The sequence below is a fragment of the Spea bombifrons genome, chromosome 10 (genome assembly GCF_027358695.1).
Source record: "Spea bombifrons isolate aSpeBom1 chromosome 10, aSpeBom1.2.pri, whole genome shotgun sequence".
NCBI classification, from domain to species: Eukaryota; Metazoa; Chordata; class Amphibia; order Anura; family Pelobatidae; genus Spea; species Spea bombifrons.
The window spans coordinates 6,001,773-6,014,546 of NC_071096.1; the positions used below are offsets into that span (position 1 = coordinate 6,001,773).

At 44.8% G+C, this 12,774-nt stretch overlaps 1 protein-coding gene across 10 annotated transcripts in view; it reads right to left on the minus strand.

Annotated features, from left to right (window-relative positions):
* PPFIA1 (PTPRF interacting protein alpha 1) overlaps positions 1-12,415 on the minus strand; it is a 31,516-nt gene extending 19,101 nt beyond the window's left edge. For all 10 annotated transcript variants that reach the window (XM_053448776.1, XM_053448775.1, XM_053448773.1 and 7 more), the window contains exons 1-5: positions 12,096-12,415; positions 10,744-11,007; positions 1,347-1,448; positions 849-1,013; positions 174-248 (exon numbers count right to left, since the gene is read on the minus strand). In XM_053448776.1, the coding sequence (XP_053304751.1) occupies positions 174-248; positions 849-1,013; positions 1,347-1,448; positions 10,744-11,007 (606 nt within the window). In that variant the 5' untranslated portion in view covers positions 12,096-12,415. The remainder of the gene's footprint in view (positions 1-173; positions 249-848; positions 1,014-1,346; positions 1,449-10,743; positions 11,008-12,095) is intronic.
* Between the last annotated feature and the right edge of the window lie 359 nt (positions 12,416-12,774).

Sequence of the window (12,774 nt, forward strand, 5' to 3'; positions counted from 1 at the left end):
TCGAGCAGAACAACCAATGTACTTATAGGGAAAACTTAAGTTACACATACGCCACATGAGACTCATTATGCTTTTAATATACTATTCGTGATTATATTAACATTAGTAGATGGGCGCAAAGCTCCGCTCGGCACAATAAATCCCCCGGGTGGTCCACTGCAGACCACGCTCACCTCTCTGTGTGTTACGGACAGCTCTTCTTCCAACAAGCTGCATCTCTCCAGGGCCACTCGCAACCTCTCTCTCACCTGAAAGCACGAAGGTACACAGACTGAATATTAATTAAACTGAGAAGCTGGAGACAAAACGCATCTATTTTATCTGTATTACTACTATTTGCTAAGGATAAAAAAACATGTTTAAAGGGACAGTTTAAATCAACGTGCCCCAACACGCGGCATTTCCTAGCCAATCACATGCGTGGAGATCTGCCCAGCCGACATTTGTTTAGACGGCCGAATGCATCTCCTGCACGGCATTTAGCCGGGGGTGGGGTGAAGGGGCAAATGGGGTATTTTGTAGAATCCACCCATTGTACATTTGCAAAATGGACATGAAAATGCAAAGGGACCATGCAGCCATCATATGCATTAAACTACATGAACTACAAATCCCATGATCCACCATAAGGGAGGCAGATAAGAATCTCAATTCATGGAAACGTTTAATATCTGCATTTCACTCTGATGACACAGATTCTTTGTATAAATGAAACCATAAATGCGCTGCTAGTAAGTGCATTCATTATGCTTGCGATTAGTGTCGGTAAGTAGCTATTGGTATGTGCTATTCGTATTCCACAATGTCGTCTGAAGTGTCATTTTGACGGCGTGAGTCGCTCCCATTACCTTTTCATCTAAAGCTTTGTGATGTTCAAACAGGGACTTCAGTGCTTTAAGGACTTCAACTTCACTGGACACCCCGGCCGGAGACTGCGCTTGCCTCTTCACCACCGTCATTCGGAGAGACCTCTCGTGGCGTGAAACGAGACATTCGAGATGTTCTAAAAGGAGCTAGAAAAATAAAAAAACCCATAGTCACGGGTCGAAAACAGGACCGGAAAGAGCAGCTTATATAAGATAGACGTCCAAAGATTAAAAGGGAGCTACACCCTTAATTAAATGCACTTAATTATCCTTTATAAATACACGGTGGCTCCTATCATCATCTCCCAAACACGTATATATAAAAAAATAAGGTCGTATGACAAAGTAACTTTCCAGCATTCAATAAATGACACGCAGTAACTAAAATATGCAATTCTTTCATTAGTAATCCAATTGATATAAATGGGGACATTAGCAGAAGATTATAGCTTGCGATAGGGGGTAAGAACAGACACTCACCCGGGTGTTGTTTCTTTCGGCTTTTAGCTCGGCGATCTCCTCTTCCCGTTCGAGAAGCTGTTCCCGGCAAATATTTAGCTCCTTGGTAAGTGCCGCAAACTCCTAGAAATAAAGTAACGTGTAACATCACCACCCGTTACAATGTATCGCTGCCGATGTATAGAACGCGCCGTTCTATTTATGCAATATATATATAAATATTGCAAAACAAACAAAAACATATGCAAAACCCAACAAAAAAATCATTTTGGTTTGCTTCAAACGATTCTACAAGCAAAGTCATCCTTTTGGTTCAGGTTGAGAATAGTGTTTGCTGTAACATCTGATACGAGGATCTACGGGGACCTTCACCGTATCATCCTGATAACAGGCTGCAATTTATTCTATTTTCTGTAAATTAAGCTATAATCTGGGTTCGGATTTTCAGGATGGCGAGCCGTGTGGTTTCACCTCTCTCTCCCAATCTCCTCCACCGACCGCCTCAGTCTGCTTTTAATCAGCCCTCCTTTTCTCTTGCTTCATCCTGTTCTTCTGTCTTCTATCTTCGTCCGTTTCTCACTATTGGCTCTGATGACCAGGCCTCCTGGAGTGCTTCCTCAGAAGGGCAGAGCCTAAGCGCTCTCCCTCTCCACCAAGTAGAGGAACGAGAGAGAGAGGGAGCTCGACGTGGCTTCACCCTTTTGCCGAAGTCCTCCAAGGGGCTAGAATGCTGCAGATGGATTTCGGTCAAAAAGAGAAGCGTTTCTGCGTTATTCAGGCTGTACTTGGGGGAAAAAGGGCAGAGCCACGTCAGGCACCGCCACACTCTTCCGTTCCTCTAATCGGGGAGAGGGTGCGCGCGGAGGCCTGAGCAGCGGACAAAGACCAAGAAGCGGAGCGAGGGACACGGAAGCTGTCGACAGTCTAAGCCTTTGCTAATGTTAGGAAAATGATTAAATGTACATTACTTAGATCTTTCAATATAATGGACATAACTTCAAAAAGACGATTCTTTATTTAATAAGAAAGATCACATTTGATCATTCAGCCCTCTATATCATACTAGTCTCATGTAATTCTCTAAAGTAAGGAGAACTGTTTGGTATATGTTAACTTTTATCCCAAAAAAGATAAAAAGTGATCAGCCATGTATTCTGCATTGCATTACTTATCGAACAACCCTTTTAATTTGAAGTATATGAAACAATCAATGATATTCTACATACAAGTATATATATAATCCGTCAAACCTTACATTTTTGAACTTGCCATAAACTTTAAAAAGCACCAGTTATACTTTTCTAAAACTCAATGTGTTCACTGAGAAATGCGGATTTTTATCCGTCTGCCTCGTCGGATGATTGCCCGATCTCTCAGACAGCGATGGGTTAAGTTCTACCTGTCTAGGATAACAGCGGAGCGACCGCCGCAGGAGCTCTATAACCGTCAGCACATAGAAGAAGCAGCCCGTAACTTCAAAAGTGCAGGCCGCTTCCTCGAAATACTACACGCTTTAAAACTACGTTGGCTTCTTTGATTGCAAGTTTGTTATTGAAGTTTAGTAGAACTTTCAGCCACCACCAGTGAGGACAGCCCTGGCCAGAAGGCTCTATGGCTTGTTTTGGTGGATTATCCACGGAATAAACCGCCTCACCTTTCAACCGTTCCTCTGCATTCCTAGCAAACTTGGTTAATTATTAAAAATGATCGCTTTCGCTAACTGTATATTTGCAGGTGCACATTAAAAGAAAATAATAATAAAACTGCTTTGTCTGCAAAGCCTGGATCAAGGAGTGGATCATATGGACTAAACCAGCGCTGCCAAGCTTTTTAATCGGGCGTGATTTAACCCCTTGAGCTCTAGAGGGCCGAGTCTAGCGTTTCCCCATCCCCTTTGGCTCTAGCGGGTTTAGGAATCAGACATCAGCGCTTGTAATCTTGATCCTATTACTGCGGTGAAACATGGATTAAACATGATACGTCCCACCGTGGCCTACACTCGGCAAACTCGGAAACAGCCCCGGCCTATATGGTAACTACAGAAGAGGAATGACCATTTGTCTCCCTCAATGACAGGTTTCCAGAGGTTCTAACCGGGGAAAAGAATCCTAGTGTTTAGCGAGGGCATTCCAGGAGGGGTAACCGGCCAACGACTTGGTGGACGCAATGTCAAAAGTAAAGGACGCAGACTGCCGGCACCCGACGTGAAACCGCTGGACTCCAACTAGGAGACGAACGCTCGATACCGCGGGGTTAGAGTTTTCCCGTTAATCCCAAATCCCGTCAAATCCGTTAATAACCATTCCACTCCCAAAACACTTAACGGGATCTGGGTGCCCGTCGCCAAAGCAACACATCCGTTTATAACCAGGCCTGAAAACAAGGACTGAAGACTAAACTCGGGTCCACCTGCTGCGTGGATCAACTCTGCCATGTCGCCTGTTGTTCTGCCGCCTCTGTGCGAACGCTGCGGGCAGAGCTCATCACTAATTAATGTACCACCCTTTGTGTACAGCTTAAAATAAAAAGTACGCTGGGAGCTATAAATACAGAGACATATCTAGTTCCCTTGTCTTCTGAACGCTGGTATCTAATAGAGAGCATTTCCGACAGAACGAAATAAAAGGAGGCTTGGAAAAGCCAGATGATCCAAGAATGAATCCCAGATCCGCTGCGAATAAAGCAGGCTGCTTAAACTATTCCAGTTGCTCGGATCCCGCCAACATGCTTAAAACGTATCCCATCCGAGGCTCGCTGAAGCCAAGATGCTGCAGGAGATCCTTCAGCGGATCATGAAATTGTAGAAGTTGGGTCCTAAAATGTTCTAAACAAAGTTCTTCACGCTGAGAAGACGGACCTGCCAGCTACAGGCTCTTTCCCCCCCCAACATCGCTAGCGGAGGATGAAACTCCCCTCGTTCGACCCAAATGCCGTTCCGCCAGGGTCATCCGAGGTGACTTGTTTCAGAGGCCAGATGCTGGTTTTCAGCTGATTTAATGTCATTTGAGTTTTAAAACAGTGGCAAACAATGCTAACAGACAGAAACCACAAAAAATGGTCAGTTGAAGGAGAAATTATTGTGTCCTCTTGAATTTTAAAGCAAAATAGCAAATAGGGATCTGGCATTTTCTTAGAAAACTATGCTTAATGTAAAAAAAAAAAAGAAAAAAAAAAGAAAAGAAAATATATCTGAATAGAAAATACAATTTTAATATTTCCATATAAAGTAACAAACAAAAGAAATTGTGGGACATCATTTGGAGCTCATGCACCAACGATATCTAGTAGCATTGATCCATTGTATTTATTTCTGGTATTTATCTCCATTGTGTTAAGTGATCTTGATTTATTATATTCGTATGGAACACAATGTAAGTATTTTGTGGCATTGAGTCATTGTAGCAGTCTTTTTGTGTGACTTTAAACTGGTTTACTATGTCCTTCTGCAAAAAAGTAAGGTAGTTTCCTTCACCTGGATGGAAAACAACATTATACAGTACAGGTCAACGTGAAAAACACTAACCCGCTATCAGAAGTGAAAACTACGGCCAACTCAACCATTCCGACTCTAGTAATAAAGTTATAAAGGTGGCTGAACTGCGGACCCAAAGCAAGGTGCAAATGGAGGTTACGCTTGAAGACACGTTAAGAGAAAGCAAAGTGATACAGAAACCTCATCCAGTAATAAGAAATAGTGATGTCAATTTTATTAAACACGTGTGTACAACTTCATTCACATATTACAGATTAGTTTACATGACCTCAGGGTAAATTCGGAGATGCGAAACGTGGCTTTAACCTTTTTACCATAAAAAAGGTTTATTCTTGAACAAAGTTCATTTAGTATAATTTCCCCTTCACAGCAGGCATCCAACGAGGGCCCTTGGACATCATAGACCTGTGTTGGCAAGCGGGTACCCAAATGGTTAAACAAATGGCAACCAGTATAAACCAGGCCTTACATTCAGCGTTAGGTGAGGGAGATCACAGTTAAAGAACACTCGCGCGCACACAACGCTCTCTGCCTGTATACACCTTTTGAGCAGAACGCACATCAACGTTGGTACGGGTCAGACGTGCGTGTTCGGCGCAGGTTAGGAATTAACGTTGTGGTTTATTAAAAGTTACATCGTTGTACAGCTTATTACACATTTTATTGATAACATTGGCAGACTGCAAACCTTCCGGATCAACAAAAGTCTCCAAAACAAATCCATGCTGCTCACAACAGATACCAAGCAAGACTCGCTACGAGAAGCCACTTCAGTCCGAATAAAAGTCCGCCGGTCAACAAGGTCACAAAAGGAGTACCTATCTGATATTCCTTAAGGCTGAAACCTATGCAGATGAGAAGTTGTATATATATATATATATATATATATATATATACGTGGTACTCGATAAGACTACGTTACTGGGTAGGATAACAAAAAGAGCACCTTCCATGGCCTTACACCGGCTCCTGGCTGGAGACCAAACCTGGAACCATCTGTCAAAGCAGAAAGCCCGGCACACGTCTCGGGAAAATAAGATCAGACCTTTCTTTTGGTGGTTAAGGGTCTCGTGATGGAAAATAAAGTCAGGAGAACCACTGCCAGCGCCGTCTGAACTCACTTCACCTCAAATGATGAGACAATGGGGTAATTGTAACAGCAACGGAACAGCGTATGGGGTAGGAGATAAACACACCATGGCGTACTGGACAGAACCATTATCTGCCTGAAATAACAGACGATAGCACTGATCGGTGCCTGCAAGCTGCTCATTGAACACCAAAAATAAAACATTTTAGTAAAAAAGAAACCACTTTGGGCTTCGCAGGCAGTCATGCTGACGGAGACGTGCACAAATCAGGTTAGTTCGCTATGTAGCTTTGAACGTCTGCGAAGAGGTATTCTCCCCCAAAATAATGTGACATCGCGACGGCTTAGCATGTCCTGTTAGCACATGTAGGTACAACTTAAACCATTGATGTAACTATTCTGTAGCATAAACGTTCCCCAAAATAAGTAACTTCAAAGAGGACAGAAACATTGTAACTGCATCCCAATTAGCTGACCGGTGCACTCCCTGCCGTAATCCCATCCCCGAAATTACATCTAAGGTTGGGTAACCGGATCGTCACCACCTGCTGCCACCGGGCTAAAGCGCTCACAATCAGTAGAGTTGGGGGTGTTAGGGAGCTCAATGCTGAATAGCAGCAGTTTACCCCAAAAAACAGCCCTCCGGTAAGAAACCAGCATCGCTGCTTTTTGGTATTTTAAGAGAACGGGCATTAAAAAAACAGCATCATGGACAGAGGAACTCAGACATTCATTTGAGGAAGATACAAAACCGACCGAGACATCTTTCCAAGCATTTTATTGCATATTTATTCTGAGGCCAACTCACCCCTTAGTGAATACAGCCCACAAGGACTACAAGGAACTATAAAAGGTCTGGGTAATTACGAAGCCGAACACAGATCCACAAAAGCATCCGTCAGCATAACAGCTGCTAGTATTTGCAGCGGTGCGATAACACAAAGGTAGTACCTGCGGCCAGGTGCATCTTCCCGCCGGCAGCCAGGGAGAGGAGGCCGGCGAGTACTTCCCAGATCCTACTGAACGTTCCCATCATTCTCAGCCGGATTTGGACAGCCCAAACTACACATAAAGTATATGGCCATGGCCAGAAGACGGATTTACCGCGCAGGGCAAGGCAACAGTTAAAACCTTCGGCGTTTTTATTCTTCTAATTAAATCAGCTAATCTAATTCCAGCCGCCAGTAGGTGGAAGAAAAAAAAAACCCCGCAAGTATTAATGGCAAAATCAGGCCGGCAAGTCACCCTCTCAATTGGGGCTCGCTGTTCTATCCGATGATATGACTAATGCCACGAGCCGGAGAAAACAGCAGGCGTTAAGGTTGCCACGGTAACCAAGTGTTTGGAATAAACATGTATTTGCTCTTCGTGTGCGCTCGCGATGACGGGATACGCAGGTTGCGCAGCCGGAGCACTTCTTATGCTCCAAGCCCAAAAACCGCTGAATTATTTTCCTTTTAACGTGTAATTGCATAAAACATCAGCCAATCAGCACAAGGTTTGTGTCATGTGACAATTAAGTGTCCCCGACAAAAAAAAATGAACAAGGCAATAGTTTTACGTGACTATTATGGAGACAATTTTTTGGGCATCCAAGGGTACCGGGGCTGAGTTTTCTATTAGTTTTAAACGTGTTGAATTCGGCAGAGTAGGGGGTTCACACCATTTACCTATGCATTTAAATTCTAGCTTTTAAGGGATAAAACATTTTTGCTGTTTTTCTGCGTTTTGGAGATCTGAAGGGCACGTTGGCAAAGAAAACCACAGAGAGGCAGCTGAGGCAGGAAAGACCACCTGGAGGCTGACAGTGCATCTCTATGGTTTGTTTTCATCTGTCGCTGACAAAAAGAGGGAAGCGAGACCTCCGGGAAAAGCAAGCAAAGAGAAGGAAGGGTTTATCTATAAGAACTCGCACGGTCAGAAGAAGACAAGAAAGATTACGTTTCATAGAAGAGCTGGAGGAACACACGGACGTTACTGTCCCTTTAAATGCGTCGCAGCAACTTGTCAAACGGCACAAGCGGGATAATCAGCTGACGGAGAATCCACTTTGTGGCGGACGTCATGGGAGCCGTCGGGCTCATCTGTGTCACATACTTCTTATTTTGACTCATTTAATAAGGCGTAAAGCACACACACGGCCCTTTTATCGGCATCTTGAATCGGTTCTTAGTGAAATCTGCTGACTTGAAGAGCCCCCTCCCTCCTCGTGTATATTATCGGTTCTAGAAGCAGCAGGAATAAAATGCACACGTGAAGACCGTCACGCAGATGATTCACCCGGAGACGTGGATTTATAGAGCTGTACTGCGCAGCGCAGACGGATGTATACCGTGAGGGGAGATATATGGAACAGACACAGGAACGTTTATCCTCACGGGGAGGAAGGTGCCGTCATTAACCTATTTGCGGCGGCGGCACAGTCTCTTTATAAAATCATTTCCCTGCCCAGCTAGGACGCCCTAAATTATTTATATTTGTTTTATATAGCACCGTCATATTCCGAAGCGCTGTACACACCTCTTAGGTAACAAACAGTTAACTTATATATATATATATATATATATATATATATATATATATATATATATATATATATATAATTATGCCTCATTAGAGCCCGTGTGTATTGCACCAAGCTTCTTCGAGACCGTCGCCAACCATAATACCATCTGCACCGACGGCATGAGTCGGACACGGCGGGACGCATGATTCAACCCATGCATAAAGAGCGTGTGGATGCACACGGCCCGCGCCTCTGCACATGCGCAGATGCACACAGGAGCGCTTACTGACAGATGCCTGCAGTCGTATAACTGCCCGTTTAATACACATTTCTTAAAGTGCTTAATTTCATTATACAGTATTCAATATATATATTTACATACACACATTCACGCACGCACGCACATTCACGCGCGCACACAATCAGCTGTGGATCGAGGGTCACCTGTAAGCAGGATGTGCCGCCTATATGCAAAGAATCCTTATGGGGCCCTCAGTTAAAGCAAAAAGGAAAATGTCACAGACATTTGTCTCCCGTCCCCTTCTAGGAGATGAAAATATCCAGTAGCAGCGACAGCAGCTGGAAGTCAGACTCAAGAGGACAACGCAGATCAGGAGTGACAGAAAGCCCTCATTCCGCCCCGCGCTTCTATCGCCGCACACTGCTTCCCATTGTCCTGACGCACGCTAAAAAGTACGGCCCCGGGCCCCATTCTGTCTCCAGCCATCGCCGAGATCTCTTGAAAAGGTTCCTTCATCACACCTCAGTGCGCTCGGTGAAATTTTGCCTGCGCGAACACAGATGCGTAGAGTAAGGACATCGCTGATGTGCGGAACCAATGGAACACTTGTCCTAAGAGCTTGCAATCTTTCGCAAAATATCTTGCTTACGTGATTAACCCTACACGCAAAGCATGGAAGAGATCAAATATGCTCAATGGCAAAAAACAAAGGACGCAGACCAGCTTCGCTTAGTTGTAGTTTTCATGAGTTTAGGCTTTTCTGTAGTCTGCCGCGTCTCATTCACATTCAAACTCTCCAACTTGGACAGGTCCCCAATTCGTACCCCTAGTTTTCCCTGTAGATGAGCCTTCGGTCTGCCGATCGCACCCATTCATGTTCTATTCCCTGATAGCGTCACGCGGGACGAGCTTGCTGTTGGAAGCTGGAGAGAGTGAAAGGCTCTCGTGTTTACATTAGAATGTAAAGGAGAATACCTCAATGTCCATGTTTTGTTATTTTTCTTCTGTTTGTCTTATCAACATTTACCAGGGAAAACTACACTGCCGTTCAAAAGTTTGGGGTCACTTAGGAATTTCCTTGTTCTTGAAAGAAAAGCACATTTTGTCCATTAAAATAACGTGAGATGGATCAGAAATCCGGCACAGACGGGGTTAATGTTGTAAATGACTATTGTAGCTGGAAACGGCTGATTTTTTTTGGAATATCTTCATAGGCGTACAGAGGCCCTTTATCACTCCCATCACTCCTGTGTTCCAATGGCCCTTTATCACTTCCATCACTCCTGTGCTCCAATGGCCCTTTATCACTCTCATCACTCCTGTGTTCCAATGGCCCTTTATCACTCCCATCACTCCTGTGTTCCAATGGCCCTTTATCACTCCCATCACTCCTGGGTTCCAATGGCCCTTTATCACTCCCATCACTCCTGGGTTCCAATGGCCCTTTATCACTCCCATCACTCCTGGGTTCCAATGGCCCTTTATCACTCCCATCACTCCTGGGTTCCAACGGCACGTTGTGTTCGCTGATCCAAGTTTAAGATTAAAAGGCTAATTGATCGTTAGAAATCTCCTTGTTTTCCATAACATCTGAGTTCCTCATATACAGTTTTACCCCCCACCCCTTCCCAGAGGACATCCCTCTTCCTAGCTGCGCCAGCAGAAGAAACTTGTAAGGTTTAGAAAGTTCAGTATCTTTTAATCTCAGCTATGAAGAAGCCTCAAACAATCCATGGCAAACATGATTACCTGGACACTTAAGGTTTAACCCTTAAAGAACATTAAGGGAAAAGCAGCCCCCTTTTCCTTTAATCACTATGCAGCCACGTACCATCAATGGTGGGCTTAGGATGATAGGAGAGACAGTACCACATCAGTACAGCCATATAGTGGCCATTCCACGGCCGGACGTTCATTTACCTTTTAACAACGGGAGCGGGGAACGTATCTTTTTATTCTTAACGCACATATATTTAGCCCAGAAAACATCGAGAAGGACTTCTGAAATCTCATGGATCTGATGCATCCACCATTACTTTTTCTCCAAATACAATCACTGAATTTAGACACGTAATATAAAGCAAATACCTGCGGCAGGGCTGTGTTAAGCTGTCTTTGTAACGAGTCCCGCTCGTGGCCGACTTCTTGTAGCTTTCCTTGGCTTAATGCGAGCGTCTCTTGGGTCTCGCGTAGCGTATCCAACAGGCGGTCTCTTTCCTCCAACATGGACACCATCAGCTGCTCAAAGTGAGAGTCGTTGTCTGTCTGCAGCGGAGAGCCGGACCCGTGACTCCCATTCCCTCCGGGGGGCATCTCAGCCTCGCTGATCGTTGGCATCACTTCGCACATCATCTGGGGGGAGGGGGAGACCACCAACAAAATGATTATACAGAAGCAGTAACAAGCAAGTACCCACTAAAATACAATACTTTCACGATATTATTTGTGTGAACCAATCAGACGAGCGGAAAAAAATCCATAAAGCAGGCGTACATTATAAAGGTTGTCCGCGTTATTGAATGCACCGGGGGGCCCCCCGGCGCCCCCAACCATCTCGTTCTCACCTTCACGTTATCTCGCAGTGTTTGCTAGGAGAGGAATAATGTTCGTTGACCCTGGGAGGGATGAAAACATTTCCCCGTTTATTTCCTGCACACCTGAGCCGCCGAGAACTTCCCTTTAACTATCTGAGCGCCTGGACTATGAACTGATCTCGCTGGCTGAAAATGGTCAACAAATAACACGTCAAATTCTTTAAAAGGCTATTTTTTTCTTCAGTGTCTTAAATTGAGAGCCTCGGAGCCCCCTGCAGAGTTGGATCTAAAAGCGCGGCATTCACCAGATCAGCCCCATTCAGTCGCCCGTTTCTCCACCAGTAAAGACCTTAATCAGTCATTGGTCTCATCTTAGATTCAGGAGTCATACGTCTATCCCATGCATATTTTAAATCCCCTCACTGTATTACCCTCTACCACTTCTGCTGGGAAACTGTTCCACTTATCTACCGCCCTCCCAGTAAAGTAAAACAAATTCTCATTCCATCTAAGCCTCTGGAGTATATGCCTGAGAATGAGAGTCAGGAAGCAAATACATTTTTACCATTTTGTGTAATGAGGAAAGAGTATATTATTTAGGACTGTCAAGTGCCATTAAAGTGCAGTTCCTAGAATACACTAATAAAAGCATATATATATATATATATATATATATATATATATATATATATATATATATATATATATATATATATTAAATACACATAATACAAATTATATTATACATATATAAATATATACACACAAACATACAAAATACAAATTATATAATATATACACAAATGTATATAGAGGAAAGTAATCCTGCCCATACATTAGATAACCCCCTGCATTGTCAATATGCATTATACATGTATTTATATATATGTTACATGGATAAGTTACCTTGCCAGGTCCTCGTCGTATCCGACACAGGAAATTTCACACCGTCCTCGGTCCCACGATCCGGGAGCCCCTCACTGACCAACATGAACCGGGTACCGGTCTGAAGGGGGGTCCCGGGGGCCACACACAGGGGCTGAGAGATGCCGGGAGCTCTCGTACCAGAGCGGATAAGTATTTAAAAGCAGTTTGCACACCAGGACCAGTTCTCCTATGTATTCCACGAGCCACTGCCGGTCCCGGGGTGTATGAAGGGCACAATTACCCCTTCTCGGGAGTCCCGGGATCGGTCAGGCCGCCTCACTGCTCCCGGCGTACACCGCGGCGTCAACTCAGTGCGTGACGCGCCCGGCATGCATTGCGTCACGCAGGGGGCGGGGTAGGGGAACCTGTTGCCAGGACAACGGTGGAGTGACAGGGCTGCGACAGGCAGCCAATAGGGGAGAAGCAAAAGGAGCGCGAGTGACAGGAGGAGAGAAGGTAAGGGGGCGGGGAAATACGGAATACCTCACAAGAGTCTCTTTACGGTTTGGCTGGACCCTCTTTGGCCCAAAATCCCAGATGCCCCCCTTCCCTCCTCAGATGCCCCCCTTCCCTCCTCAGATGCCCCCCTTCCCTCCTCAGATGCCTCCCTTCCCTCCCCAGATGCACCCTTTTTCCTCCCCTGATGCCCCTCTTTTCT